This window comes from Acinonyx jubatus, chromosome D4 (genome assembly GCF_027475565.1).
Source record: "Acinonyx jubatus isolate Ajub_Pintada_27869175 chromosome D4, VMU_Ajub_asm_v1.0, whole genome shotgun sequence".
NCBI lineage: Eukaryota > Metazoa > Chordata > Mammalia > Carnivora > Felidae > Acinonyx > Acinonyx jubatus.
In genome coordinates, this window is record NC_069391.1 from 17,722,423 (window position 1) to 17,748,319 (window position 25,897).

Consider the following 25,897-nt stretch of genomic DNA (forward strand, 5'->3'; position numbering starts at 1 on the left):
CCGACATGAGGCTTGAACTCATGGACTGTGAGATCATGACCTGAGCCAAAGTCAGATGCTTAACTGACTGAGCCACCCAGGTACCTCTAGATCATTCCAAATTTAACCATGTTGTTGATGATATCATTAAGAACGTGTTTGTGGATACATCTTTACCTTCATTGCTGATGTCTCCTTTAAAAAGTACTACTTTGATCACTAGGTCAGACTGTATGAACACTTCAGGAGTTTTGATATATTTTGCCAAACTGCTCTTCATAAATTTTGGTAATTTACACCAGCACAAGTTGAATAAATGTTTCACTCTACCCTCATCAGCACTGAGAGTTATCACTAAACAAAAACACTTGTTAACTTGGCTGGTGAGTAGTTGGAAACTAGTACCTTTTTACCAAATAAATGCAAATTAAGATACAGGAAAGCTTCTGGAGAATAGTTGACATTTAGATTTTCATTCTCAAACATAAGGACCTATTTTCAGTCTGTAATCTCCTCCTCCTTCTTCCTTTTCCTCCTCTTCCTCTTCTCCTTTCCTCCCAGCATCATCGCTGATTTTTTTTTTTTTTTTTTTTGGTAAACGAGATACTTATTTTTGAATAAGCATATACATGTGCACAGCTTGAAATACCAAATACCCAAGAGTGGAAGTCTTTCTCGACCTGCAGACCCAGCTCTCACCCACTCCCTTAACCCCACGTTGGAAGTATCATCCACTCTTTCTGAACTCCTGCAGACCTGTTTCCCATTTCTTTTCTGCTCTTTAAGACTGGGGGCCTGGTTGATGACAGAGGCCATGGCTTGTTATCATCTGCATTTCTGCTTCTAACACAGGGACAGGCATAGCAGGTGCTTAGTAAGTAACTTTGCAACGGATGGATGCATGGAATGATGGGTGGAGGGCTGGATGGATGGATAGACGATGGATGGGTAATTATTTTGTTGATGCTAAAGAAATTAAGAATCATCCTTTCAGGCTTTGGACACTTAACAGTCTTATAATTATGAACGATCACTGGGAAATTACCTGGTGAATTTTCACCACTTGAAGAGCCCATTCATTTAACTATGCTACAGATAATCCTGATGCTTCAAAGTCACAATAGTTTTTGTTCAACAAATTAATTAATGTTTAATTACCTTAATTCACTATCCACTACAACATTTTTGGCAAGTAACTGACAGACTGGACACAGCCTTTTCCTGCCTGCAACTTCCATTCTATAGATTCAAGTATTTTTTTAGTAGGCAGCTAGAAGTGCTGGGATTCCAACTCCAAATCCTCTCGCTGGGATCCTGAATGCTTTCTGATGTTCCAGACTGTTCTCTATAAATATAGTTTTTAACGTTTATTTATTTTTGAGAGAGAGACAGAGTGCAAGCAGGGGAGGGACAGAGAGAAACACAGAATCTGAAGCAGGTTCCAGGCTCTGAGCTGTCAGCACAGGGCCTGACATGGGGCTCCAACTCACAAACGATGAGATCATGACCTGGGCCAAAGTCAGACATTCAACCGCCTGAACTACCCAGGTGCCCCCCAAACTGTTCTCTTTAAACATTTCTTTCTTTCCTTTGTTCTAACACCACTTGGGGTTTTATCTCCTTCCTACATCTGTGTTATAGAATAGATTTCCCTGCATTATAGAACAGAATTTCATTCTCCAGTGTTTCTTTCCCTTCACTGGCACTTGGGCCCCTCCGCTCCCCACACACACTTCCCTGGACGCATACATTTCATCCTGTAACTATGCTCAAAACCTCTCAAACTGTCTCTCCTCCATGGTCCCATCACGGCGGACCATGGACACTGCTCACAACATCAGGGGTCCGATTTTAAGCAAACCATCTTCCTCTCAGGGACTCAGTTTGTTCATCTGTAAAATGGAAACAAGACCAGGGACAACCGTGGCAGCCCAATAAAGTAATGCATCGCCTTAAAAATGCCTCCCCCACTGTTCCAGCTCTGGTTCGGTTTGGCCAGGAAGCATTTTGGGGTTACATAGTGCCGTCCAGTTCCAGGAGTTCCTGTTACCCTACATTTCCCTTAGGGCTTCCGTCTACTCCCTTCCTGCAACGTTGCAGAAGTTCTGCCTAAACCTTGCCTGCGTCATGGAAGCTGGCCATGTCCAGAAGGTGGGAGAGCACAGGGCTGTGGCCACCTACAGGGTCAGGAGGTAATCAAGGCACAAAAGATAGTACAAGGAAGACACCTCAAAAGATATATACGTGTCAAGAGAGCATTTCTAGGCTGGTGACAACTCTTTTAACAGTGAAGTCTGGGGCACACCATGACCTTTTTAGTGGCTTGAGATTCCAAGGGCATGAACGGCTGTATTGAGGTATAATTGATTTACTGAAAAAAACCACATATTTAAAGTATATAATCACCACCTTCAAGGTGCTAAATGTATCCTTCACTTCCCAAAGCTTCCTCCTGCTCCTTCATTTTTGGGGGCGTTGTTTTTGTTAGTCTCTTGCTTTGTTTGCAGTAAGAACACTTAACACAAGATTTACCAGCTTAACCAAATTTTAAATTGCACACCACTGTTTTGTCAGCCGCAGGCCCTGTGTTGTATGGCAGTCTCCAGAACTCATTTACACAACTGAAGCTGTGTACCCACTGAACAACGAACAGTTCCCCATTCCAAGCGGCTGAGTGGGCAGAGAGTGTCATGTTGATCTGTGTTTTTTATCTTTTCATCTCCCTAAAACTCTGGCCCTGTAATTCCCACGAGAGCCTTCCGCTCTTGAAAGCTCAAATTCTTTTAAAGACCAATTTGCCAGGAAATCAGGCTAGCGTATTTGTTCTTTGAGGAATTCCTCAGTGAGTTCTCATATTGTCTGTTTACGCATCTATCCATTCATTAAACTGTTCAACAAACATGCACCACCTCCCTGTTAAATGTCATTGTACGAGGCTCTGCAGGTGCACAAACTTCTGCCTTTAGAAACACACGGTGTGGTGGGAAAATAAGATCGGCCACCTCTCCTTCCTTCCTCCTCTCTCCTGAAGCCAGCCCTCCTTTCTTCGCTTCTGTGCTCAGACATCCACCATACCCTTTTCCAGGCCAAGCCCCAACGTGTCCGTTGAGTTGCTCACAGAGGAGGTGGGCCATATACACTTAGACTTCATGAAACGAGTTCTAATTGATGGTCGGATGGCATGGAAATTAAAAATGCCTCCAGCTTTGAAGTCCGGTGGAGCTAGGTTTGAAATTGATTAGGCCTGTGACCTGAAGCAAATCTCTGCCCCTCCCTTCGCGCTCAGCTTTCCATCTGTATAGTGGGGTTGTGCATGTCTCCTGCTGGGATGCTGTGAGTATCATAGCAGAAGACCGTGCAGGTGGAGGACTTGTGATGCAGCTGCCACTCTATTATTAGTAACAAGAAAGCATACTCAGCATTCAGTGAGGCCACAGAGAACATGACTAATTTGGCTTGGCTGAAGGAAGGAAAGAATAAGTCTTCAAAGACAATGGGGATTTGTCAGCAGGGTGAAACTAACATGTTCTAGCTTTGGAGAAGCTTGTGAGACTGGAAACAAAGTTGCTGTCTATCCCAGTCCTCCTGCTTTTCAGAAACGTCTCTGCTGTCTCAGCAATGCTCCGCACGCCTATGCTCTAGGACTTGCTCCAGGTCCTGGCCAGTCCCCTGCGACAGAGGCACGTACTGGCTCCCCCTCGCCTGTGCTGGCGCTGGGACCCTGCTGCAGGCACGTGGCAGAGGCAGCCTGGCTGGGACAGGAGCCAGAAAAAGAGGCCACTGGCAAGGTGGGGATGCGGAGGGCAGGAGAGAAGCCCTCAGGGCCCACTCATAGCCTGGCTGCAGGGTGACAGCTGTCTGGACACGAGGCCAGAGTCACTGCCGTCACCACGCGCTCCCTACGTTCACCACCACGCAGGCATCTCCTGCAGGCTAGTGGCTGGAACTGCCAGGAACAGAAGAGGAGGAGATGGAAAGTGCAAGGCAAGGAAAGGGGAATGAGGGCTGCCTTTGGGGGGAGGCAGTGCTTCGCTGATCACCAAGGCCCTGTTCCTAAAGCCTTCTGGTTCCCAATTATGACTTTAGGTAGAATTCCTGTAAGCAGTCTTCTACAAGTGGCATTCAGTGCCACACTCCGGGGAGAGCACGGACTTTATGACATGGTTGGATTCCTACTGAGGCTCCACTTTGAAGGAACCATGGTATTGATCATGTATGACTTTCCCACTCCGAGACTCAGTTTTCTCATCTATAAAATGGGGTAACAAGATCTGCTCATGAGCTACCTTTACTCCCGCTCACTTCTCAGTTTAATAACGGGCTCTCTGCCTATTTCTCCAATACTCCTCCGTCCCCTCTAGCACATTTTACTCTGTTTGTGTTATCCTCTGATGCCTGTCATGCCTTTCTCCCCATCCTTTCCTCTTCCTTCCCTTCTCCTCCTCCTCCTCATTGTCTTCCTTTAAGACGTCTTCCTTTAAGAGCCAGTGTATTGCTACCTCCTCCAGGAAGCCTTCCCTAACCAGGCCAGGGAGAAATCATTGCTTCCTCTTGGGGACCTCATGTATTTTTATGCATCTATGCTATAATCGTTCCCTCATCTTCATATCGTAAATCCTGTTGTCCCTGGCCCCAGCCTCCGCACTTTTTGAGGGTGGGGCTTTGTCTGGGCACCTCTGGGTGCTGAGTATCTAGCAGATGGCCTGCTCCCCAGTAGGTGTTAAGGAATGCAGAAATGCATCGCGGCTGTGGGACATGGGGCAGCTCTAAGTGTGGGTGGCTGCAATAAATTAGTCTCACCCCAGGAGGAGCAGATGGGCAACAGAGAAGGACTAGCATTTGCATCTTTGCACAGGTGCACCGTCTCGTTGATTTCACAAGGTCCCCCGCCACCCTGGAGGAAGCACAGCAGTGATGCATTCACAGATGAGCAGTCTGAAGCTCAGAGAGGGGGTCACTCCTGCAAAGATACACCCTTGAGAGCTTTGTGAAATTTTTGTGTGAAGCCAAAGTCTGTTCTCCCTTCGCCCGCCACACATGCTCAGCAGGAAGGAAGATAGTGTGATCACAGCTGCGTTTTAATGTCCCTCCTCCTCTTCTCTAGACCCAAGCTTCCTGGTTCTACTCACGTACCAGCAGATATTCAGGGAGAAAGTTTCTCTATCAAAGTGTTGGTCTAGGCAGAGGCTCTCATCCTGGGGTCCATGCTGGAGGTCCATGAAATAACATGGCAAGATAATACATTTTTATTTCTGCCAACCGCTCATTGGAAGTTAGCCTTTTCTTCTGTCATAGACATGGGTGAGCTCACAGCACCTGTGACTCTGTCAGTGATAGAAATCGCGTGCAGTTTTAGGTCATCTTTCATTTGTTGCAAATGTCTTAAAATATAGTTTATGCTGGGGCGCCTGGGTGGCTCAGTTGGTTAAGTGGCCGACTTCGGCTCAGGTCATGATCTCACGGTCCGTGAGTTCGAGTCCCACATTGGGCTCTGTGCTGACATCTCAGAGCCTGGAGCCTGCTTCGGATTCTGTGTCTTCCTCTCTCTCTGACCCTCCCCCGTTCATGCTCTGTCTCTCTCTGTCTCAAAAATAAATAAACATTAAAAAAAAACATTTTTTTAAAAAAATATAGTTTATGTTGATTACCACTCCAATTTATGGTCATTATTACATCTTTTACTAGATCTTTTTATTTAATGTGTCAACAAAGAAGGGGTGCCTGGGTGGCTCAGTCGGTTGAGCGACCAACTTCGGCACAGTTTGTGAGTTCGAGCCCCGCGTCGGGCTCTATGCTGATAGCTCTCAGAGCCTGGAGGCTGCTTCAGATTCTGTGTCTTCCTCTCTCTCTGACCCTCCCCCGTTCATGCTCTGTCTCTCTCTGTTTCAAAAATAAATAAACATTAAAAAAAATTTTTTTTAAATATAGTTTATGCTGATCACCACTTCCAATTTATGGTCATTATTACATCTGTTACTAGATCTTTTTATTTAATGTGTCAACAAAGAAGGGGCGCCTGGGTGGCTCAGTTGGTTGAGCGACCGACTTCGGCTCAGGTCATGATCTCACAGTTTGTGAGTTCAAGCCCTGTGTCAGGCTCTGTGCTGACAGCTCTCAGAGCCTGGAGCCTGCTTCAGATTCTGTGTCTTCCTCTCTCTCTGACCCTCCCCCATTCATGCTCTGTCTCTCTCTGTCTCAGAAATAAACATTTAAAAAAAATTTATAATGTGTCAACAAAGAAGCATATATAGATTATTATATTGCAGCTGGCTTTTAAAAAATCTGTTTTGATAAATGGTTTCTTTTGTAATGTTTTTTTTTTTTTTTTTTTTGCATTTGCTTTAATGCATTTAAAGACATTAAGCTAAGAAGTGGCCCATATGCTTCTGCAGATTGGCAAAGGGGTCCTGGGCACCTAATTAAGAACCCCTGTTCTCCGGTTTGAGGAACGTTCAGGATTGACTTTTAAAAGCATGCTATTGTTAGTAACAACACAACAATAAAAATGAGTGCATGGGTGGAGTAGTTTGCAGAAGTTTGAATTCACTCATTCATTCACTCATCTTTCTGATAAAAATCTGGAAGCCTGCATAGCCTTCTAGGCACTGGACTGCAGTGAGCTTGCCCGAGCTCTGCCTTCATGGGGCTTTTGTTATCTTGTGATCACCCTGGTAGGTAGAGTTAGGTGCTGTGGTCTATGACCTGTGCTTGAGGAAAAGAGGCTCAGAGAAGCTGAATGAGTTGTTAACGTTTCTTCGCTGATAAATGGCTGGGCTGGTTTGAGCCCGTGGCTTCTTCATAGTAACACATGGTAACACTTTCTGATTTCCCTGCTAATTGTATAAGCCCCTTGATTTCCTTAGGTGCAAAACAACAGCAATGAGCAATAGAATGGAAACAACGGGTACTGTCTCTTCTCACTATTTCACTCTTAACATTTCCACCCTATCTCTTTTGGGAAGCCACATCATGTTATTAGAAATCTGAGCTAGAAGGACCCCACGAGATCACACAATCGTCATCGAAATGTGGCACCTGAGGGGCTCAAGGAGGATAGAAAGTCACGGGGGGGACACACAGCAGAGCGAGGCAAAGCTGAACCCAGATCCCATGCCTGGAACCGCCAGCTCATGCTCTTTATGTTAGAGGACACAACCCCATTTGCTCTCTAATGGTGAGCTCTGCTGCCTCCAGGCAGCCCCCACTGCCATCCCAGGGCACGAGTGTCTTCCGCCCTCTCTGGGCAACAGGCACTCTCCCGGCTGGGCGTTCTGAGCAGTTGCTTCTGAGAACGCCGTGCCCTCCCACCCCTGGGCCCGTCTTAATGAGCTTCTCTCTGAGATGAGAGCTGCTAGAAGCTCTCAATGACTTCATGTGGGTATTTCATAAATAAATAATCCTCAAGCCTCAGCATTTGTCACTGAACCTTTTTAATAATGGTTCCTTTTTAATATGATGATGGGACTCACAGGGGCAGGAGAAAGGGGGGTGGGGTGAGGAGAAGAATTCCTATGACCGAGCAGTTAGAAGGAGGTGATGGCTTTTTGCCAAGGAATGATGGTCTCAAAGATCAGATGGTCATTGTGCGTGGAGGGGTGGGGGGTGGGGGTCACACATTAGGAGTGTCCTCGTGTGACAGAACGCCTCAGGCTGGTTTGGCTTCAGGGCCTGATACTCTGGGGAAATCCACTTCCCCCACTTCTCTGGGGAAACACCCAACTCCCATCCTCAGCTCCCTAGAGTAGATTGGCCGCCCCTGCCATATGCTCTCACAGTACCCCGTATTTTTTAAGCATCTATCATCGTTTGTAATTATAGAGGTAGACATACGACATCCAGACACAGACATAGGCCCAGATTTGGTTATAGGCATAGATAGGACTTGCTGGGTGACTGGGTAACTAAACAGTACGTTCCAAGAGAACAAAGCCTGTCCTGTTTGCTCTTTTCTTCCTACAGAACCTGCAGCTCCCCCCACCCCCAGCAGTGAGTACTGGGTAAATATTTGTGAAATGAACAAATGCATTTCCAAAACACAACAGCCCCCTGTTGAGGTCCCTGTTTGAGCCTGGCAGAGATGAGGGGCTTTGACATCTTTTATCTCATCGAGGGGCTTTGACATCTTTTATCTCATCGAGTCCTGACCACACAACCCTGTGAGCTGAATGTTACTGTCCCCATTTCACAGATGGGCAGTGGACACTCACGATCGTTTTCTCTTTGTCCCCAAGACCACACAGCTGATGGGCCCCCTTTGTCCCTCCCCTTCCTCCACCTCCTGTGCTTATTCATTGAACAGCTGAGGCACAGCCAGCACACTGAGGGACGTGAGGAAGGATCTCCGCGTGCAGGAAGCTCGTGAGCTACTCAAAGGCACAGACACACGCAGGAAGCTTTGAGACCACTCTGCACAGCAATACATATTCTTGACCTAAATTACTGCGAACCGTAATTGCTAGAGGAAGGGGAGTGATGAGCATCAGCTGTAACACCAGCCCCAGAATCTCCAGCTGGGAAGGATCTTAAGGAGGAAAACAGGACACTGCTCTCTGCCTCAGAGTCAGACCCACCAGGGCAGAGCCCCGGCTCTGCCACTCTGACTTACTGTGTGACACAGGACAAGCCCCCAGCTCTGCCAGTGCCAGGTTGTGCATGTGAGTGTGTGCGTTCCTCTCTTAGTCGACAGAAGGGGCGTACGAATAGCACCACCCCACAGGGCTATGGCAAGAAGTGATGAGATGGACCATGTGAAGTCAAAGCTCTCGTGTCTTGAGTTCTCAATAGATATTAGCCATGGTTGTTGTTCCCACCACCATGAGATTGTGCAGATCTCCCTGGAGTCTTGACGGTCCCCCACCACCAGCCCAGAACATGGCCATCCCTCCTCAGTCTGCGTTCCTACATCGGCCCGCGGCAGGACCTTGTAAGACCTTGTTCCTTCCCATTGCTCAATAACTCCGATTTTACAAAAGCCCAAATCTGCCTCCTTGTGGCCTGTGTCAGCTCACCTCTGCCTGGAACCCTTTTATAACTAATCTTTATAAAGCACTTGCCGTATGCCAGCCACTGCCCTGAGGCTGTTCCTACATTGTCTTTGGCTGGTCTCAGAACAGCCTTCATCCTCAAAATGGTGCCTCACTTTCTTCTTCTACAAAATGGGGACGACCATATCATTTACATCATTGTTTTATTTTTTAATGTTTATCTATTTTTAAGACAGAGAGAGACAGAGCATGAACGGGGGAGGAGCAGAGAGAGAGAGGGAGACACAGAATCCGAAGCAGGCTCCAGGCTCTGAGCTGTCAGAACAGAGCCCGCCGCAGGGCTCGAACTCATGGACCACGAGATCATGACCTGAGCCGAAGTCGGACGCTTAACCGACTGAGCCACCCAGGCGCCCCTGTTTTTTTGTTTTTTAATGAGGATTAAGTAGGTCGACACAATCATTGCTTGGTACATTTTAGGGCATATTATGAATGCCCAGTAAACATTAACTATTATTGTTGTTTTCATTGCCATAGTGATTTTTATCAAATACCAACCTATGTTACTAGTCTAAGTAAAAGTAGGCTCTGCCTGAAACCCTTTGGTGGCCACCTCATCGGTCCCAGGGCGAAGTCCAGAATTGCCAGGGCCTGGCACACAGAACCTTGCCTAGCCTGCCTCCTGGCCCATCATTTGCCACACCCTACTTCCTCCCAGCCCTCCTGCTTCATTGCTTCGATTAAAGTTTCCTTGCCTCTAGGCCTTAACTTATTCTGTTCCATCTGCCTGGAATACTTTTATCTTCTTCCTTTGCCTAATTCCTGCTCATTCTTTATGTTTCAGGTTCAGTACTGCCTCCTCTAAAAAGCCTTGTCTGACCCACACTTCCAGGGTCTGGCTGAAGGGGGCCTCTTTATGAACCTGTGGCCCCAGTTATATTGTTAGGTTAACTTTTGTGGTGTGTTTTTCTACCTCCTTAGCATATGCTATGTCACACCTATTGCCGTGTGCTCCAGGAACCAGCGCAGGGCCCAGGACAGATTCGGCATCCATGAAAAACTTGAATGAGTAAACGGGCAATATGTGGTTCTCGGTCCTTGCCTTCTCCTGCATTGGACTCCTTACACTCTCAAGTGCAACTTTGAGGGTACCAATTACCACCAGCCTTTGGGCACTTTCTGTGTGGGGAACATTTTGCATATATTGTCTGGTTTATTGCTCATGCCAAGTCTGCCACCTACGTGCTCATATGCCCATTTTTCAGATGAGAAAGTAGAGACTCAGAGTGTAAGGGACTTGCCCAACATCTCGTAGTGAGTGAAGCCAGGAGTCAAAGCTGCTGCAGATCTACTCATCTACACTGCTGCTCATGCTTCTGGAGCTGAGAAGCCTGTCTTAGGTTCCTCCCTCTATGGATTCTCAGGAACAAGTCTGCCCGTTGATATTAGAGAATGATCAGTCTGCCCCCTGGGGTCTTGTCACTGTCTGGGCCCTGAGTCATCCATTCACACCTCTCTGTGAGTGACACAGACGTCTCCAGGTGTTTATTAACAGCAGGCCACGTCAGCATCTGTTCCCAGCTGCCTTGCCTGATGCTCACCCTGTGCGGGGCTCCGCTGACTCAGTCCAATGGAGCCCAGGTGATGCATTTGCACTTGAGCAATCAGTGCAGGGATGGCAGCCTCACTCAGCCTGGGGGAGATGGGGTGTCTGGTTGACTCAGTTTTTTTGATGTTTTATTTAACGCTGAGAGAGAGAGACAGAGTATGAGCAAGGGAAGGCCAAAGAGAGAAGACACAGGATCTGAAGCAAGCTCCAGATGCCGATGCTTGGACTCACGAGCCATGAGATCATGACCTGAGCCGAAATTGGATGCTCAACCGATTGAGCCACCCGGGCTCCCCTGGTTGACTCAGTTTTGAAACCAGCAGTATCAGGAAGAATTGGGATGCGTAAGCTGGAGAGTAGCTTGGAAACAACTTGGACAGTGTCCAGACCTGGCAGGCACAGGAACAGAGGCATGGAGAGGCCAAAGGAGAGCCTTAGTAAGGATCAGCTCAGCACCTGACCCACAGTGGGTGCCCAGATATTTCTTAATGAATGGATTATGAATCAGTTTGCACTGGGCTTCTGTGCATATCATGTCATTGTGTTCTTACAGCGACCTTATGTGGTTGGAAGCTAGAAACTTACTGTTTCCACTTTACAGATGAGAATACTGAGGCACAGATGAAACTTCATGTAGGAGAAAGAATGTGTGTTCCAGAGTTGGGCATACCTGGCTTCAAATCCTAACTCCAACCCTGACCTGAGTGTTTTCCCATTAAAAAAAAAAAATCAAAAAGGATATAGCAATCCAGCCTGCCATGGTTTTTTTTGTGCATATAGTTTTAGTGAAGCATATGGATGCTAATTCATTGCATTTTGCATATGGCCATTGCATATTTTCTGTGGTTGCTTGTGCATTACAAAAGCAGCTTTGAGTAGTTAGATCAGAGACTGTAAAGCTTAGAAAGCCAAAGGTATTTACTATGGATTCCTATAAAGAAAAGCTTGCTGACCCCTGTTCTGCCTGGGATGTTAGGTACTTAATGAAAGTTGGTCTTTTCTCTTCTCCAATGAGGAGAAGTGGTTTCATCATGTTTCTTTTTCTGAGACTTTATAGGCCTTGTAAATACCATCGTGTAACATGCAGAGTCTGGAGCTGGAAGGGCTGATGTGATGTTAGGAGCACTGGAGAAAGAGCCAAGGAGTAGAGGGTTCTAGTCCTGGCTCTGTCCTACTGTGTAAGCCTGAGGGCTTTCCTGTGAGCTGTGAATAGTGGGTTGAGTCATGCCCCCCCCCAAATTCATGTCCACCTGGATCCTCAGAACATGACCTCATTTGGAAATAAGGTCTTTGACAATATAATTGAGATAAGGACATAATGGATTTGGGTAGGTGCTGAATCCAATGGAGGGTGTCACTGTAAGAAGAGGAAAAGACACTGATGCAGGAAGAGGGCCATGTGAGGGTGGAAGCAGAGGTTAGACTGATGTGGCTATAAGCCAAGAGATGCCAAGGGTTGCCAGGAGCCATGGAAAGCTCTGAAGAGACCAGGAAGGATTCTCCCCTAAGGTCTACAGAGGAAGCATAGCTCTGCTGACACCTTGAGTTTGAACTCCCAACCTCCAGAAGTCGGAGAGAGTAAGTTGCTGCTGTTTTCAGTCATCTGGTCTATGGTACTGGTTATGCACCTCTAGGAAATGAGTACACACGTTGCCCTGTCTTATTCCAAGACGGATAGAGGCTACTGTGGCAGGTACACAGGCCAAGAGGCAGTGCTGGGAAATATGCAGAGGTTGTATACGTTCTACCCTTCTGGTTCTTCCTCCTCAAAGACACAGAGATTGGACGCAGGTTTCTATGGGCTTTCCTGTTGTGAGAGCTCTGACTTATCCCGAGGGCCCAGAGCAAGTTGGCCCAGCACAACTATGGCATGGGAGGAAGCTCAGGACCTGACATCAGGCACACTTGGGTGCATACCCCGGCCTCTCCACCTCGTGGACAAGGGCTAGTGACGAGACCCCCCAAGACCTAGTCTCTCCAGCTGCGTGGTAGGAGTAAAAATGTGTGTCATAGGACAACGGTGAAAATCAAAGGAGAGGGCACAGTGAAGGAACCTAGCATGGCCCTCCATGCACAGCAGGTGTTCAGGAAGTTACAGATGATGAAGATGTTAGTGCTGATGGCAATTTCTGGCAGAGCTGTGACTCACCCAGATCTCTCTGTCACCCCAGCCCACCTCCACCTGCAGCGCTAGTCCCTTGATCCTTTGCGCTCGGCTACTGGGGCAGCTTTAAACTCCCACAGACCCCAAATCCCGGACTCAGCAGCTGGGATGAGGGATTAAGTCTGGAGTTAAGAAAATGTCAGAGTCTGCCTCGAGCTACTTCTCTCACTTGTGCAGGATGATTCTTCATTTCTGTAGCCTGACACAATCACTGCTAGACTCAGTAACAGCCCCAGTGTCAGGTCTTTGTGTTTTAAATAATGTTCTCCTCATGTAACTGATGTTTATGCAGAATCAATCCTTTCAAAAGCTAACAGCCTCCTTATTTGTACAGCCTGAGCTGTCTCCAGGTTCCACTGCAAGGTGACATTTTTTGCTTGTTTTTCTCTTTTCTCCTTTGTTTTTCTTTGTCATTCTCTGACTGCTCTCTGGGTCCCTGTGTGTGTTCTCTTCCATTTACACAGGGTCTTTTTCTTCTTCCATTCTCTTTCTGAGCCTGTCTCCTTCCAGGTCCCAGTGCCCATCGCCTGCACCCCTCCCCGTCCCTTCCCCTCCCCACCCCCTGCTCCATACACAGTGTCCCTGTTTTGTTTACCTTAATGTTTTCTCCTTTAAACTCTTGGTGTTTCTTACTCCGGTTTCTCCCTAATCTAGCTCTTCATTTCTGTCTCTCTTTTCACATACTTTCTCTGCCTTCATCTTCCTCTTTTTTAGTCTCTCTATATGACACTCCTCTGGGTGTCTCCGTCTCTCTGTCTGTCCTTCCTTCCTTCATCCCTCTTTCCTGCCTCTCTTTCCTTCCTCCCACCCATCTATCCATCCATCTATCCATCCATCCTGTCCATCCATCCAGTTCTTTCTTTCTAGCAATGTTCTACATGTGTATCTCTTTATGTGGTCTCACACTTTCTCAGCCTGTCTCTCCCTCTGTCTTTATCCCCTCTTTTTACTTCTCACTTCTTCTTCCTCTAAGGTTATTCATATTTTAATAGCCTTAATGTCTTCACAGGATCCTCAGCTCTTTCCATGATTCCCAAATGGCAAGTCTATCAAGAGCCTCAGTTCAGGAGCGGTTCATTCTCTTCCCCATTCACCTGCCACCCTGACCTCATTCTGTGTAAAGTTGGGAAGTGAGGGATAGTCTGGCAGCTCTCCTGCCATCTTTCTGTTGTCCCTATACTAAAGACTTGATCATGAAAGACTTGGGAGGGGATCCGAGACTTGGGGATGGACAGGCGAGTGTCCTGTTGGAGAGACCCTTGGTGAAACCAATGATAGGTGGAATCTGCATCCAAGCCTTCCAATGTTTTCTTTGTCTTATCTGAAAAACATTTGCTTATCACAGGTTTTTTTTGCCAGGCCTTGTGCTCAGGGCCAGAGAGGGATGAGTTACTCTTGAGCCATTTGCTCAAAAAGCTTAAGGTCTCTCTGGGAAACCATAGAGCCAATGATTAAGATCAATGAGATAATAGATTTAAACAAAGTAATCAGAGGGACAAGAAATTAATTCTGGTTGGGCGAAATAGAGAGGGTTTCCCAAAGGAGGTCATAGCAAGCTCTGTGGAGGGAAGGCCTCTGTCATGTGTCACTTATGCATCCGCAGTACCTAGAATAGTGCCTGCTATGTAGTAAGCACTCAGTAAGCACATGCAATACATGAATGGATGGATGGGTGGATGGATTTGAAGTGTTTTGAAGGATTCTTAGGATTTTGTCAAGGAGAAAAGTTAGAGATGAGCATCCTAGACCCAAGAGCATGATTAAAGATTCAGAGAGGTGAAGGTGCATACTATACTCAGATCCCTTCTTCAGGGCTGATCTGCCCATCCCCTGGACCGTGGCTCATGACCCACACAGCTGTGTTCCTCACTGGTCATTGCCCTCTGCCTTGTGCAAGGATACCAGATGACAGCCTTTGGCCAGTGACTGGCCAACAGGGTGTTGCAGAGGGCTGGTCCCTTGCCTCTAATCAGGAAATCCTTAAAGGACCACCCAGCTCCAGAGCTCCCCTAAGGACAAGGTGAGGCTTTAGATCTACATACATTAACCACATGGCAGGTCAGCCTCTCCCTTGTCCAGTCCTGTCTTGTTTACTTTTCTAAGAGTATGTCAGAGGGATCCTTGGTAAACCTGCTGTATGCAACTGTTTCAGAGTCTGTTTTCAGAGAACCTAACCTAAGATTATGTGTTTAGGGAGTGAGGCCTGTGGCTCACCAATAGAGAATATGAGGACAGGGTAAATGGAGCTGGACAGGTAGGCAGAACCAAATTATGAAGGACCTTGAATGCGAAGGAAACTAATTTAGATTTTCTTCTGTAAGTAATGGAGCACTATTATTAATCAATGAGGTTTCTAATTTAGAGCTGGAATTTATCAAGTTCTCTGGCAGTCAGTACGGAAGATGGCACAAAAAGGGATCATACCGGGGACAGAAAATAAGCTAGGACACCAAAACCTAGAACTCCAGGCCTATGGAGGAAAACAGTGGTAGAACGATGAAGGATGGTCCACGGGCATCTCCCTTCCTTCACATTTCTGGATTCCTTGAGCCTTACATCATGGGATAATGCGTACTTCTTCACACTGTCCATGGTGTCCCTTTAGTATCTCATGCACCTGTGGGCATCACAGATGCTCCAGTGCTAGGATATCCTTATTTGGGGCTCTTTTGCCAGAAAATAGCATCCAGAAACTATCCTCTAATAAAATTTTGTATATCCTCTAATAAAATTTTGGTAGATCCACAAATTATGGTACCTAGTCCAGTGTTTTCCCTTGGAAACTTCATTTGGGAGGAATGATGCATTTTCCTAGAATCCCGTGACCTTTCCAGCAGCTGTCCTATGGTGTCACTTTTATGCGATAGCATGAAGAGCACAGTTCTGGGGTTCTAGAGTCAAACAGTCCTGTGTTTGTGCCTTGGCCCTGGTATTTATTGGCTGGTAATTTGGGGTAAGTCCGATACCTTGTATAATTTCAATTTATATCAAAAGTAGGAATATTAGGAAGACACCCATTTTGCAGAGTTGCTATGGGGAGGTCTGGAATCTGTAGAAACATATGTAATGTAAGTTAAGAGTTGTATAGTGGGAGGAGCTTGATCTTTGGACTCAGCTGGAACTTGGCACAAACTTCAATTCTGCCACGTTACAAGCTGGGTGGACTTCAGCAGGACATTCAACTTTCTGAGCCCTAGTCCGCTTATTCGTAAGATGGAAATCTCATGCCTGCCTTCCCAAATTATGGGGATTGATGGAATAAAGAATGTAGCGTCCCAAATATATTCCCCTTGATCGCAAGTAGACAAACATTGTGTCATATGATGGCATACCTGTTAATTTTTTTTTCTTATTAGTTTTTTCTCAAATATGGATTGGTATCATTTTCTTGGTTACAAATATCGTGAATGACAATCTTAAATGTGATGAATGCATACTTAATTTTTTTAATCTAATGATACACGTGTCTCTGGGGTTTAACCATCCCCTTTGTCTCCAAGGGAGGAAGCGATGCTGTCCACATACTTCGAAACCATCAACGACCTGCTGTCCTCCTTTGGGCCGGTTCGTGACTGCTCTCGGAACAATGGGGGCTGTACTCGAAACTTCAAGTGCGTGTCTGACCGCCAGGTGGACTCCTCAGGATGTGTGGTAAGTGCCCTTGGCCCATGAACATGGTTCTGGCCCAGGTGCTAAGACTGCTCTCTGGAGGCCCCTCCCTGTGAGTGGGGGGGTGGCTTGTGAAGGAGAATCACACTACTCATAGCTCCTACCTCTATGTCCTCTTTGGCACATCAGGCTTCCTTGGTTTCCTCATCTGTAAAATGGGTAATTAAACCTACCTTGTGGAAGTGTTGGAAGAATGAAATAGCAGCACTTTAGGGCCCAATATGCAATATGTCCTTAAGAGCTCCTGGCCTCAGGTAGGTTACTGTCCATTTGGGAGTGAGATAGGGCATGTCTTATCTCTGTGAACACAATGGGTCCATGTCAATGAGATGTCTAGAAGAAAACGTGTCAGCTGAGATTTTAAAGTTGGTAGAAAGTGGGGAAGTTAGTGGTGAACTGGCTTCAAAAGATGAGTCACCTTCCATTAGGAAAAGAGTGGGCAGGGTGCCTGGGTGGCTCAGTTGGTTAAGCATCTGAATCTGGTTTCAGTTCAGGTTATGATCTCATGGTTCATGGGTTCAAACCCCACATGCAGCCCTGGGCTGACAGTGAGAAGCCTGCTTGGGATTCTCTCTCTCTCTCTCTCTCTCTCTGCCCCTCCCAAGCTCTCTCTTTATTTCTCTCTCTCTCTCAAAATAAAATAAACTTAACAAAGAAAAGAGTGGGGATGGCCAAAGCAAAGGCATGGAGAAGGATGGCAGACTTGGTTGCATAGAACTCTAGTATCTGGCATGGGAGAAGGACACAGAAAAAGGTATGTGAGGATCTTTGTTGCCTACAGAAGAGGCTCCCAGATTGGCTGGTTTGTTTCATAGGAATGACCTAGGGGGGCTTGTTTAAAATGCAGGTTCCAGGAGCACCTGGTGGCTTAGTCAGTTAAACCTCCGACTCTTGGTTTCGGCTCAGGTCATGATCACACAGTTTGGGAGATCGAGCCCCACATCGAGCATGGGATTCTCTCTCCCCTCTCTCTCTACCCCACCTCCCCACTCAAAATAAATGTTTTAAAAATTAATTTAAAAAATCCTTAAAATGCAGGTTTCAGGGTCCCACACCAGTAATTTTGATTCGATAGAGGGGTTAGGGCCCAGGAGTGTAAAATTGTAACAATTTAATGAGTGTTGTATGTATGGGGAGGCAGTGGTGTCACGGAAGCCCATTTGAGAAACGTCACCCTACAAGCTGAGCTTCTTCACCTGGCATTTGGTGCTTTCTTGATTTGGCCCTTTCCAACCTCTCCAACCTTTTGCTTCATTTTACACTAAGGCCAGTGGAATGAATTCGATGTAATTGTCTGAACATACTTGCCTATTTAATGACTCCAAGCCTTTGCTCCCGCCATCCTTTTGCCTAAGGTCCTTCCCCCAGCCACCCAGCCAGTGTAGCAAACAAGTAGATCTCTTTCCAGATTTGTCTTCTTTTCCTTCCCCATCTTGGCAAAGTGACCACTCTAAGGATCATCACTGTTGTCATGCACCTGTTACATCTGCTATATCCTCTGTAATCATTTATAGCACAAACTGCCTTTTTTCAAGGTTATCCTGCCCAGTGAACCGAGAGAGAACCCAGGAATCTGTCAATTCAACTTACACCCCAACTGTCTGTGTAAATAAGGATGAAAAAAAGAAGGGATGGAGGGAGGAACGGGGCCAGGGATGTGAATTCCTGCTTTGGACTAGAGACCACAGGAAATAGAATACACATTCCACTCTTAATGTTCCTGCACCACAGCTAGGGAAATAGACAGTGGCTGGGAGCCCAGTACAAAGAAGAAGCTTCTAGAGATTGAGACAATGCAATTAAACTACATTTTAGACTCAAAGATCAGCAGATCTTCAGAAGTGGATGGGCAATTAGAGATTTTTTTATTATAATTCTTGGGATTATAAGTGATAGAAACTCAGAACTAGTTTAGGCAAAAAGAGTAAATGTATTGGATCTAACAGAAGTCTAGGCACAGTAGGATTAAGGGGTTTAAACAATGTCATGGGATCTGTCTTCTCTTCACTCTACTTTCCTCCGAACCATGTCATTCACTGGACAGTGTCCCTATTCAGTAAGTCCTGTAGGACAATAACATCTCTTTCCTAGTTCCTCCAGCTCTAGTCACAGTATCTCATCTCATTGGGCCACCTTCATCCTCATGCCCATCACTGTACCAATTGCTGTGGTCAAGGGGAAACACTGGGCTCATCCCAGACCCAGTCATACCCGAGACTTTGGCCAAGTGCCAGCTGCACCTCCAGTACATGGTAGTGAGTTGGGGGAAGGGCACAGACTCTCAAGGAAAAGTAGGGTACAGGCAACAGAAAGGGGGGTTGGTGACAGAGGCTGTCTACGTCAGAGTATTGCAAACCAACCCTCCATTTTGCGTATTAGAAAACTGAGGCCCTCTGAGAGAGAGGAGGAATTGCCCTAGTCTTAAAGCCAGTCAGTGGGCATGCAAATCAAAAGGATGTCCCAGATCGTCTGTGTTGTCTCCACAACAGAAAGCTGATATTTCTGAAAGGCATGAGTTGCCTGCCTCTATTTCCTTCTTTCATCAGTTCCGTTTCCCAAACTAATTAAACTCCCTCTCCTTGAAGATAGATGTCCCAGAAGAACGAAACGTCAGAATGCAGAGGGATGCACACATGTGTGTGTGTCTAGGTATGAGTTGTCTCTTTTCCCTCTCTCATCAGCGTGAACTGGAAAAATAAAAAGAGAGAGAGAAAGAACATTCGTTCCCTGGAGGTTAAGAGAAAATTCAACAGTTTGATGAGGTTGTCAAAGACCTTCCTCTCTAGATTAAGGATCTAATGTTAAAGCTGCAACTCCAGGGCTCAATGGAGGTAAGGCACGCTCTTCTCTGTGCCTTCAGAATACATGGGGGACACCCACTTCTACACTGAACTTGAAAATCTCCCTCATTTCTTTTTGGCATTTCTGCATAGAGAAACTGTTTCTTACAGCTCCTCTTCTAAGAAACTCAATTTGGTAAAAAAAAAAAAAAAAAAGTAGTAATAATACCTTATATTTTTAGAGCACTTTAGACTTCCCCAGACATGTCTGCCTCCAATAACTCATCTTCACAACAAACCTGGGCAGCGGGTTCCCAGCCCATTCGGGAAGCAGAGTGACTTCCCAAGATATCACCACAAGGTGGCCAGGTAGAGGCCCAAGAATGTGTTTTAAGTATTATTCTTCATGCCACAACCATTTTGGATTGCTTTCCTGTGATTCTGAGTGGAGATAGTAGCGGAGAAGCTTGGAAGGAAGACTGGGCTAAGCAAATTGGGCTTAAGCCCTGGCTTGGTCATCCGTGAACTTTAGAATCTACATTCACCTCATTAGCCTCAGTTCCTTCATCTTTCAGAAGGAAGCAGTAGCTCTTGAACTTGTAGGTTGTCTGACAAAGAGTATAACCGGAGATGAGTAGGGATTCACAAAATGTCATTTATGTGCAACATGATGAGACCAGGATCGCTGATGTTTTTATGCAGTGGATATGATATTTGGGGCCACGAAAGCTCAAGAGCACAGCCTATTTAATTTTCTATGTTTCTGTAACCGAATTTCATTTCTGTTCTGCTCCATCCATTGGTGGTGGAAACTTAATTCTAGTTTAATTCAGGTGCTCTGCCTCCCGCCTCTTCCTGAGTGTACAAGTTCAAAGGGGGCTGATGTCCATCCATGCATGGGGCTGAGGGGTGGTTCTGTACTCGACGACTACCTGACAGTTCTAGTGCCTGCTGTCTTGTCTGGCCCTTGTCCGTCACTGGTATTGTGCCAGCACCGCCCTGTTCCCATGTGATTTATAGGCATGTGGCTTATCCTGGCATCGTCTGCCTTGCTCTCTCCATCCCCACCACAAGGTCCTTTGAGGCCAGCTGGCTTTGTGCATCAGATAGCTTTACCACCCTGCTGAGGGCATGAGGACAGCAACTCCCCTTGACCACACTGGGGGCATGAGTGTCGAGAGGAACCAGCTGAAGACCTCTTGATTTAGGCCGACCATGAAGGCACTTGTCGTTGGCTGCTGTCATGCCAAGGAAGAGCACTTGACTGTGCGGCCATCCCCCCAGGTGCTATCTGGCAAGTGAGGCAGGAACACTCTTTGCTTTCCAGTCCCTCAAATTCACCTGATCTTCTAAAGCTCGTCATCCTCTTTAGCACCTTGTGGGCAAGCCTGGTGCATATGAAGTGCAGGATCTCTTTGAAGGACATTCTCTACCATTTTCAAGACCATCTTGTTTCATTTCCAACATTCCTGTCTTCCCATGCTCAAGTGATCCTTACTTCTTTGGGGTGGGGGGCAGGTGGAGGGTGGAGAAGCCAGTGCTCTAACATATCACAGATTTCCCATTAATGTCATTATTATTATCTTACTTCACCTTCTATCTAGACCTCAACTTCTGAACCCACAAATGAAAAAAAAAGTGGACACATTTGGCTTCGTTTTCTGGTTCTTCTATGGTAATTCCCCTGGGATGCTGTGGTCTTCAAGTATATAGTTGTCTAGATTGGGAAGGGTCACTTGGTATATGGTGGGCAGCATTATAGCCCCCCAAGGAAATTTACATCCTAATGTCTGGAGCCTATGAATATTTTACCTTTCATAACTAAAGTGAAGATTAAATTCACATACGGAATTAAGGTTGCTAATAAGCTGACTTTTAAAGAAGGAGATTGTCCTGAATTATCAGTGTGAGCCCAGTGTAATCACAGTGTCCTTCAGTGTGGAAGTGGGGGAGCCAGCACAGAAGTTCAGAGCGATGTAACATTGCCACCTTTGAAGATGGAGGAAAGGAGTTACAACCCCGGGAGAAGTCTCTAACAACTGGGAAAGGCAAGGAAATGGATTCACCCCTACAGCCTCCAGAAAGTCGTGCCACCCTGCCAATACCGTGATTTGAGCCAACTGAGAACTTTGTTGGCCTTCCAGCCTGTGGAACTGCAAGATAGTACATTTGTGTTGTTTTAAACCAGCAGGTTGGTGGTAATTTGTTGCAGTGGCGAGAAGAAACTAATGCAGGGTGAATAAAAATGTTGTCGGCGAGAATACGGAGGGTGATCCAGGAGATGCCACGTAAAGAGTCATCTTGTTATTTCGATTTTCAATTATTTCCAGGGAGACCCTCACCGCTTGATCAGAGATGGAGGAAGTAACAGTGAATGAAGCATCAGAGAAGGGAGGGAGGCTTGCGTTCCCCTTCGGTGTGCTGAAGGGTAAAACGTTGTTATGCATTAGAAATCGTATAAATCTGACACACGTAATGATGTCGGCAAGGCCCAGTTTGAAAAGTAAGCTGTGGTTCCATTTATTCTGTGTGGCAGTACAAACATGGTGAAATTTTAATCACGATAGAGGACAAAACCAAAGAAAACCATGGGTACTTTATCATAATATTGTGTGGAGGACACTGGGGCCATCCCTGTGTGGCTGCTGCCCCTGAAGCATTTTGCTCAGGCTCCTCCTTGGTGTTGCCCAGGTTCTCCCAGCGGAGGAAGCATCCTCTTGACGGCTTCAACCTCAGACAAATCTGGGGATGGAAATCTGTTCTCTCAGCCCCTTTTGAAATGGCAATTCACAGCTTACCTCCATTTTCCCAATGTTTTTCTCACGTTTTGTCAGTCAGGAATATGGGAAGGGTTCAGCTGGGTTATTTGTCTCTGATGTGTGACAGGGGGGCCATCTAGAGTTGGAGGATTTCTTCCATGAGGGTCCCTTTACTTACTTAGAAGGTGCCGGAATAGCAGACAGTCAAGCCTGGCCATGCTGGACCTCATCTCTGCCCTGGGGCTGTCAACTAGAGTGCCTGCCCATCGCCTTTCCATCGGGCAGGGCTCGTCAGGCCACAGAGGCTCGGTCTGCAGAGGGAGCATCCCAGGATCAGGTGTTCCAAGAGCAGAGACAGAAGCTTCAAGGCTTCTTAGCACCCAGCCTCAGAAGTCCCAGAACATCATTTCTACCCCATTCTGTTTGTCAGGCAGGTCATTAAGGTCAGTGTAGATTCATAGAGAGGGAATTGGACTTCACCTGTCGATGGGGAGAGCAGCAGAGAATGGGTGGCTCTCTTTAATCTACCTTCTTCCTGTAGCATGGACGCATGGACCAGGGCTCCGAGAGTAGGAAGGCACCCTAGAGATATAACAAGGCCAGTACCCATTATATAGAAAGAAAAGCAAAAGCCTAGAAAGATGCAGAAATAGCTCAAGTTCATGTAGGAAAACAGTGACAGAATCGAGATGTGATCCCAAGACTCCTTCCTCCCAGGTGAACCTGCCTAGGCAGTGGCCTTATGATCACCTTTGGACTGCAACAGTCCAAAGATTTATTCAGCAATAGTCCTGCATCCAGCATACTGAATGGAGCAGGGGAGACAAGAAAAAGAGCCCCACCTTGTTTTCTAAGGTAGCTCAGAAGGCGAGATGGGCTTCAACAGGACTGCAGTGTGGTCTTGAACAAATCACTTCATCTTTGCATGAAAGTATCTCGCAAGGTGGATGTGAGTGCAGAGAGAAGGGGGCTGGGGTAGGAGAGAGGGATGCTCACTAATACTGCGTGCCAACTCACGTATGTCCATGGCAGTTAATGCTTGTAACTCTCCCTCTAGATGGACACTGTTAGGTCCATTTTAAGAAAGACAAAGCCTAGGGGAGCCTGGGTGGCTCAGTTGATTAAGTGTCTGACTTCGGCTCAGGTCATGATCTCACCATCCATGAGTTCGAGTCCCCTGTTGGGCTCTGTGCTGACAGCTCAGAGCCTGGAGCCTGCTTCAGATTCTGTCTGTCTGTCTGTCTGTCTGTCTCTCTCTCTGTGCCCCACCACTCATACTCTGCATCTCTTTCTCTCAAAAATAAATAAACATTAATTTTTTTAAATAAGAAAAAGACTAGGAATGTAAGAGCAATAGTCCACACAGTGACCTGTGTGCAGACATGATTTTGAGTGCTCAGCTTATGATCTAGGTTGTATAATTACCTCTACTGGACCCATGAGAAAAATGGAACTGCCTGGTAGAAAATGAGGGTATGTGTAGAAGCATCAAAAGAGAAAGATGGAGAGGAGAGGAGGGTGGGCACCGGACAGTCCAGGGCCTTTGTGGAAAGTTAGGACTGAGGAAGGAATGGGGATTTGCATGCTGGCTCCATCCTGCAGAGTGTTGGTATCTTTTAGGAGGTGTGTCTAGCATCAGTCCCCAGCCCTCCCTTTGAATTCCATATGGATCCCACTCCGCCCCACCTTTGAAAACCACCCACCCATAATCTTCTCTCTTTTGTGTGTGTGTGTTTCCATTTTGACCTAAAAAGCCATCTGGCCTCCCAGATATTAGGAAGGGCCACGGCACCCCTGATTGCCATGAGATGCTGAAAGAGAGAGCCTGCTTCTCTCCATCCCTCATCCTTTCTGAAGGGCAGGGAAGGCACCTCGGAGAATCAGCTGGGTGAGAAATCACTTTGGAGCACAGCCCAGGCACTGCTGACCGGGGGAAGCCCAAGCCTGTGGGCCTGGCATTCTGCCCGCCTGGACGGGCGATGCGAAGCTGAGCCACAGTAGGGCCTGGTCCCTGAGACGTAGTTTCTCCTCCCCAGAAGTGGACTCCTGAGGTTTAGTCCATCCCAGCAGACCGGTGACAGGGGGTATGTTGGATTCATACTACAACCCAGCTGGCTTTTGCCATAGTCCAATAGGAGGAATGATGCTTTGCCACGTTTTTCTTCTTAGAAATCTTACAAATATGCAGAGTCAGAGAGTAACACATCTTTGTAAAAACTCAGAGACTCTTGGGCAGGGAAATAGTTGTTTTCAAGGGTGGAGTATCTCCTATATCTTGTCCTCATCACAGCACCCTCTGATCAACCAGGTCCATACATGGAGAATTCTCTATATGCCCCTTCATCAGTAATACTAGTACTGTTCATAGTATTGAAAGCATGACTTGGTTGATGCTATTGACAAACGAATTAGTGCTATCAATAATTACTGATAGAGATACATAGAGAGAGTTTGAGTGCTGATTACGTGCCAGGCCCTGGGACGAATGCTTGAAATAGGTCATCACATTGGATCCTTGCACCAACCTTAGGAGATGAGCACTATTGTGTCCGTGAAGAAATGGATTTAGGAAGCACGAGAAACTTGCCCAAGTCTAAGCAGCCAGAAAAAGGCAGAGCAGAAATTCAAACCCAGGTATATCTAACTCCAAATCCCGTTCTCTTAACTCCTCAGATGGCAACTTCCACAGGCTAAGGATCATTCCCCAGGGATAAAGCAGATGTCCCCCAATGTCAGGGAGTGAAAGGAAGGGGACACTCCCTTCTCCCCCTTCTCTTTCAGTGTCTAAAATGTCTTCTTCTTCCTCTGCATCCAGGAGATCTGCAGGAAGATAAAAGAGAATAAGTATCAGAGAAAGGGATAGGAGAAGTAGAAAAGAACGAGATTAGAACTTGCCTATTGACTCTGAGCCTGTCCGTAAGGATCAAACTTTGGGGAGTGAAAAGGCAGGGAGCCGCCCCTCATTTGGGAGCTGTGCCTGTCCATCCTTTCTTTGTGAACTCCCAGCATAGTCCTCCTCCCTTCTGGGGTGGGTGTGGCGGCGGTGGGTGGGACTCCGATATAGGGTTTTCAGGATTATAATGTGTGGCTTTCTCATAAAGCCTCAGCACCCTTTTATGATATTAAATATTTTATTCTTCCCATGACATTTGAAGCCTTCTCTAGTTTTTTCCCCTCATTTTATTTCTTTGGGACCCAGATTTGCTGGGTCTGATGGTATTTCTGGTAAGCTGGTTTTATTGTGTGGAAGTCATTAGCTGTTAAAGTCAGGGAGCAGCCCTCGCCCTTCTGAAGCGATGGGTTTTACCCTTTGATTCCTGGAAGAATGGCGTGGGGGAAAGGAGCCCCAGAGGTGGGGGCAGGGAACGGGCGCTGCCTGGTTCTGCCACCTGTTGGCTGCAGGAGTGGAACAAATCCCTTCAGGGAAGGCGGCCACCTTCTGTGTGGACTGCGTGTGGGAAGGGAGAGGGAGCTTCAGACCGACCTGGGGAGGGGCCACCGATTGCTGAGTTTCCTTTCAATTCCTGAAATCTATGACCTCATGATACATGTTCTCAGAGGGCAGATTTCTAACATCGGAAGGTCCCGAGGCGGGGAGGGGGAAGGGCAACACTAGGTGGAGGGTGAGGCTTAACTCCTGGTTTGGTGGGAAAGCAAACATACAGGAGGAAAAAATTCTCCATCCCTTTGCTTCCCTTTTGTAAGCATCTCAGGAGAGACGTTGGCATTTTAATTGTACGTTTCACACACCTGCTTCACAAAGCTTTTCGCCTTTGGAAAGGTGCCCTTATGAGAGAATATATTTACTCCCACCATCACCCCTACCTTCAAGGGGTCAGCATAGCGCTTAAGAGCAGTTTCTGGCATCAGAGAAACCTGGGCCCCAAATCTGCTCTGTCACTCACTAGCTGGGTGACCTTGGGACAAAGTATTTAAGGCCTCTGAGTCTCAGG

The 25,897-nt window shown here is 46.7% G+C and overlaps 1 protein-coding gene across 4 annotated transcripts in view; it reads left to right on the forward strand.

The window, feature by feature from the left end:
- Window positions 1-25,897, forward strand: part of ASTN2 (astrotactin 2) — an 873,140-nt gene that overhangs the window by 497,525 nt on the left and 349,718 nt on the right. For all 4 annotated transcript variants that reach the window (XM_027034940.2, XM_027034941.2, XM_027034944.2 and 1 more), the window contains one exon: window positions 16,237-16,387. In XM_027034940.2, coding sequence (XP_026890741.1) covers window positions 16,237-16,387 — 151 coding nt within the window. The remainder of the gene's footprint in view (window positions 1-16,236; window positions 16,388-25,897) is intronic.